General features: G+C 51.1%; 1 protein-coding gene across 2 annotated transcripts in view; it reads left to right on the top strand.

The window, feature by feature from the left end:
• The first annotated feature begins 2,044 nt into the window (after positions 1–2,044).
• Positions 2,045–6,000, top strand: part of NAMPT (nicotinamide phosphoribosyltransferase) — a 29,876-nt gene continuing 25,920 nt past the window's right edge. For both annotated transcript variants that reach the window (XM_033058152.2, XM_033058151.2), the window contains exon 1: positions 2,045–2,193. In XM_033058152.2, the coding sequence (XP_032914043.1) occupies positions 2,134–2,193 (60 nt within the window). In that variant the 5' untranslated portion in view covers positions 2,045–2,133. The remainder of the gene's footprint in view (positions 2,194–6,000) is intronic.

Raw genomic sequence — 6,000 nt, 5'->3', positions numbered from 1 at the left:
ATTAAGGTAAGAAGATAACTTTGTGTCCATAAGACTGAACAAAAGCAAGCAGAAAATCTAAGACAAGAAGTAGTTGCAAGTTCATGGTGGCTAATAGCAATAACAGCAATTCCCTTTGCTATTTGCAGATTTTGCTGGAAAAAAGCACTCAAACAAGCTGGCAGAAGAAAGCTACAGGAAACTCCTCATATAAGGAGTCTCTTAATGTTTCCAACTTCTTCACAGACCTTTTCCTGTTCAAGGGAAACCCTTTCCCCCCTGAGAAAACTAATGAAAGTAGTTTCCCAGAATCCCAGAATGGGTAGAGTTGGAAGGGACACAGTGGGTATCTGGTCCTACCTCCCTGCTCAGGCAGGGTCAGCCCAGAGCACATGGCACAGGATCACAGGATTGTGACTGGATGGTTTCTGAATATCTCCAGTGAGGGAAATCCCACAGTCACTCTGGGCAAGGTATATATATATACATGTATATATATATATACATATAAAAGTGTGCTTTTCTCTCATGGAACACATAAAACAGGAGCATGCTGAAACCAACAGGGACTCACAAAGATATTCAAATAAATGTGGCTCACTGGGACATTATGGATACACCAGGATCTATAGAGAATGATGTCAGAAATACCTAGATCTCATTCCCAACCTCACTTTTTGCAATGTTTTTGGACATTCTTGTTTCTATCAAAATCTGACTGGTGAAACACAAAGTTTCTTAATCATATTAATAAACAGTAGTTATACAACAACCTAAGTTTTAATTCATAGTTTTGCAAGAATAGTTTTACAGAAAAGGCTAACCAAGCATTGTTAATAGTTATTTTTCCGTATGCCTGACTAGCAAAGAGGGAGACAACCATCTTCCAGTTGTGGACGAGCCATGGCTGGGACAGGAGCTGGATTTGCTACGTGCTCCAAAAGTGTGTTCTCTCACCTCAGACCGATTCACGGACCTGCAGAATCCCTTAGGTCGGGAAAGACCTTGGAGACACCAAGCCCCACCTCTGACCGAGCACCATCTAGGCTGAACAGCCCATGGCACGGAGCGCTGCACCCAGGGGCGGTGACTGCACCACCTCTCCGGGCCCGCTCCCATTCCCGTTCCCATTCCCATGTCCGATCGCCCTTTCTGGGAAGGAATTTTTCCTGGTGCCCCACTGAACCTCCCCAGGGGCAGATTGAGGCCGAGCACTCTTCTCCCGTTCCCTGGGAGACGAACCCGGCCCCAGCCGGCTGCAGCCCCTGCCAGGTGCTGGCACAGGGATAAAGTCACCCGAGCCTCCTCCTCTATTCCAATACCAGATAAACACGATTCCAAACCCTCAAGTATTTACTCCAATTAGAATACCAGCCAAAATTACAGCGAGTGTAAAAGAAAGCTTTGGGAAAGCAGGTGTAACTTTATATGCAATCTCTGATCAACAGCAACTTTAAAGAAGGCTCGGAAGTACTTTCTGTCAAAAAGCTCTTCCACTGAGGCAGGCGGTGCCGAACGAGGCAGTGGTGGATGGAGATCTGGGTGCTCGGCAAGGCCGGGAGGTCCTTCCCGTACGGGCATCAGCCCCTGCTAAGAGGGACCGGACGGCGCAGCGGCTGCCCTGGAGCTCGGCCCGGCCGGGGGAGCTGCGGGCGGAGGTTGAGGTTGGTGCCGGTGCCGCCGCCTCCCCTTTCCCGGAACCGCGGCTGCCGAAAACCGAAACCGGGCCCCCGCGCACGCGCGCGCCGCTCCCGCCCGCCCCGGCCCCACCGCCCGTTCAGCCGAGCGCGCGCCGCCACAGCGAGAGGGCGCTCGCCGGTGGCGCGGTGACGTCACCGGGCCGGCCCCGCCCAGACCCAATGAAAGAGAACGTGCGGCGCGGGACGCTCCCCGCCCGCCGCCCCCCCTGCACCGACCGGCGGTGCGGCCAATCACAGCCCCCTCGGCGCCTCGGCCCGCCCCCCAGCGGTGACGTCACGACCCCGCCCGCGGCGGCACAGCGGCGCAGCCAATCAGCGCCCCCGCGCGCGCCCGCGGTCCCGTGTTTCCGCCCCGCCCCCCTCTCTCTGCGCTCCCCCGGTTCCGAGCGCCAGCGGTGGCGGCGCAGCCCGGTCCTGTCCGTGCGGGCGGCGGCGCAGCCCGGGACTCGGCGACATGGAGTGCGCTGCGACGGGGGCCGAGTTCAACATCCTCCTCGCCACCGACTCGTACAAGGTGGGCACGGACAGTCGGGCGGGAGAGAGGGGGTCACCTCTGCGGGCACCGGACCCGCCGGGGCGCGCCATCGGGGGGGCCCCGAGCCAGGCCGGCCCCGCAGCCACCGGCCCTGTGTCTGTCCGGCTGGGGCTGGGAGATTCCCTGGGGAGCCGGTGAGGGTGCCCGGCCTCACCCGGGCTGTGCGGGGGGGACGGCGGCGGCCTGGCCGGTGCTGCCCCTTTGGCCCCCAGCAGCCCCGAGCCGCTCCCCGCGGGGTGCCCGGGGCCGCGCAGCCGGGGGGCGGCGGCGGGGCCGGAAAAGAAAGTGAAAGCGGGCGGGGTGGGCGCCGCCATCCCGCCGCCGCTGGGCGCGGGGTCGGCCATGGCGGGCACGCGGGAGGCGGGGGCCGCCCGACCCCGAGCATCGTCCGGGCCCGCCGGGCTGCCCGGCCCCCGCCCCGCGGGGTCGGAGAGGGCGCGCGTGTCGCTGCCCGGAGCAGTCGCTCCTTCCTTCCCCCGGCTCCCGTCCCTCCCGCTCTGCTCCACTCGCGCCGGTCGCTGATGCGGTTGTGTGCCCGGCGGTGATGCAGCGCGCTCCGGGAACCGGCTGGCGCAAAATGCGTGTTTTGTAGCCCTGCGCTTAGCTCCCGGCCGCTGCGGTGTCACATTCGCTAGGCAAGGTATTGGTTGAGAGGGGAGAGTCCCCCGGCACGGCCCTCCCTTCTTTTCCTGGAAATAGCGGTGCTGCCAGCAGTGGCAAAGTGCAGGCGCTGTGTCCGCGCTCCGACCGCTGGTTTCTGACCCGGGCGCTCCTGGCGTGCCCGGGCCCGAGGCTGCCCCTGCGCAGCGCTCTGCCTCCGCAGCCCGGCCCGAGCCGCGGGACTCCCCCCGCCTGCCCGGACACAGTGCCCGCCTCTCCTGGGCTGGAGCACTCACTTATTCCCTTCAGGACCTGCATTGCAATGTCCACGAGGTTGAGGGTGGCCTAAACAAGACTCCAGTAACAGTCCTGGTTGTCGCTGTAAGACATTTATTGTGTTGTATGTAGATCTCTGAACATTGGGCTGCTGGGATGAGTTTCAGGGGTGAGGGTACTTCTGCACAGAGGAGTTGAAAAAGCAAAAGCTATCTTGTGACTAGGTCTTGTTACTGAGTAACTGCCAAAGTACAAACCTCAGTATGTGGTCCAAGTTGGCTTGTAGAGATATTATTATTACTATTGCTACTATTTTCATTATTGTAAAGAAAGTTCACAGTTATTCACAGTTCACGGTTGCTGTTTGTGGGAAGGAGTTTTGGAAGGTGGGAAGATGCTGATAAATCTTGGAGCAGCTCAGTCAGGGCATCCTGACGCTGCGACTGAGGGCTTGCAAAGCTGCTTCCATTCAGGGTGTAATCTGGCTGCAGTGCTCTTTATGAACTAGGTTTAAGTGTTTGTTATTTAACTTACTCAAATATGGAAGATACACTTTTTTTTCCATGTCTGAGTATTTAATCACATTAAATACTGCAGGCTTGGGTTTAAACAGTGTCTACTTTAAATCTAATTTGCCCACTACTCTTTTTAATTCTCTGGTGTGCTCAGAGATTGGTGGTAGTGTGACACACTGGAGTGACATAAAACCAGTTTGTTTCTGTTTTGTTTCCTGTTTCATAGTATGGATGACTTGGTAACATTCCAGGAGTGGTAGAAATCTTAAAGAGGTCAAATAAAGGTCTGAGGTGTTTTGTTTTTTGTTTTTCCAGTTTAAACCGAATTTGGATGAGGTTTTCTGTGGCACTTGGAGCATTTAATATTATATTTAGAACATTTGCCCCCCTCATTTGCTTTGTTAGGGCTATTCCATATCTGGAATATGTCTTTCCATGTGCTTTTTTTCACATCTTAGGAACTCCAGTGTCTCTGAACAGTGCTTAAACAAGTAGCTGCTTTTATCTTGTTAGGTAATGTGAGCAAACATCACTTATCTTCTCCGTGGATGATACTGTCATTTCCTAATCAATGAAACACACTTAGCGGAGCACTTTCAGTAAAATTGCACTAAAATATCTGGTAGTTTGCAATGTCAAGCTTTTTACAGGAGTTACCAAACATTCTTATTAGCAATTAAAGCAAAAGTGAGAGTTGATTGGGGAGCTTTTCTTTTTCTTTTTTTTTTTTTTTAAGATGGTTCTACTATATCCATGACTGTAGCAGAACTGTCTGTACAGAACATTTAGACTGAGAAAAAACATGGATCAGCTCAGAAGTTTACATGGTGATCCAGTTGCAGTAGATGCCAGTCCATACAAGCTAATGTTGATGACAAAAACCACATAGAAATAAACAACTGTGAAAGAAAAAATACGCACAGACCATACTGAGCAGTACAACCCAAAATTAGGCAGTTGTCCATCAGAAAAAAGTTGTGGCGTCTTCAGGGTCATATCTGTCACAACTTGTTAGTTTGAGTAGTAGCTCCAGTGTCCCAGTTCTCTGTTGCTGCAGTTGGAAATTTGGGGTGAAAAGACAACTCATTACTGGTTTAGTGCCTATACAATTTCAGAAACAAAGTGATTTGGTAGGCAAAGATTTGTCTGTTGAGAGCCAATCCACCCTCCCCTCCTTCTACACTATTTCCCTGTCTGCGTCTGCATTATAGGACATTTCCTCTTAAGTAATAGAGATTGTCAAATATTCAAAATCTTCAAAGTGTTTTTGGAAAACTGCTGAGTATCATACTGATTGCAAGTAAAGTGACTCTTTTAGCTCCCAGTGAATATGCACTGGTTCCAGTACCAAGCTTCCATTATAGACTGGAGCTTACTCAGTTGTACAAGTGCTCCAGGATTTTGAGACTGGGCTTCAAATTATATAGTTTATCCGTAAACCCAATAACAAGAAAAATGTTTTTACATCACTTAGATTCTTCTTCCTGTGTACTTTATTCCATATTCTTAAGCTTTTACAAATCCCCCAAAAGTGTAATTCTTCCTGTATGCTGGGAATTATATGCCATCCCCTCAGAGTCTGGGCGTGGGCATATGGTGTGGTGTGTGTGCAACAACATGTTGATAAGTAACAGCAGTCTTTTTAATTCTTCTGATCATGAGACTCTCAAGAGATTTATCGATGCAGTGTTTTCTGGGGAACCTCATTGTCTTTATGTGCAGTATAGCAATGGCATTTCTATTAGTGAAGTTTTCTGCTAGTGATTTGGTATTACTGAAAAGGGGAAGTATTTGAAGCCAAAGTCCTTGTTGATAGAAAGCTGCAAGTGAGGGGATATCAGTAGACTCCTTCAAAATCACTGTTCGTGCTGTGTGATGTTTTAGTCTTGTGTCTGTAGCAAGACACAATTTATATAGCTGCACACATATAGCTAGCTAAATACAGATTATACAATACCCTATAGCAGTCTTGCCCCTCTGTGACAGTGGAGCTCTGTTCACTCTCTGCCCTTCCCCAGTGAAAGGTCCATGCACTCAGTGCCTCATTTGTCTGACATTGTTGACACACCTCCTCTGCATTTTCTTTCTCTTTGGTTCCCAGTGCTCTGTTTAGCCTATGTTTATTTATTTCTGCACAGGCAAGAAATATTTCAGGGTGTATGCAGTCTGAAACTGTATTGAGAGGATCAGCTTGGCAGAGCTGTGTTGTCCAGTGGGAAGACAGCTGTGATTGGCATGGGCCAGGCCTGGGTTGGATGGACCATGAGCTGCAAGTGGGGAAAGGCTGAACCTTGTTTGCTGGAGTAATAATAGTTTATTTTGCTTTTGCCAGTGAGATCTATTACTATTGCTTGGCATGTTTCGTAATTAAGCTGATAGCTATAATAAGCTGCCA

Source organism: Catharus ustulatus, chromosome 4 (genome assembly GCF_009819885.2).
Source record: "Catharus ustulatus isolate bCatUst1 chromosome 4, bCatUst1.pri.v2, whole genome shotgun sequence".
In the NCBI taxonomy this organism is placed as follows: domain Eukaryota; kingdom Metazoa; phylum Chordata; class Aves; order Passeriformes; family Turdidae; genus Catharus; species Catharus ustulatus.
The sequence above is the reverse complement of the archived record's forward strand: the minus strand, read 5'-3'. Positions and strand labels throughout refer to the sequence as shown.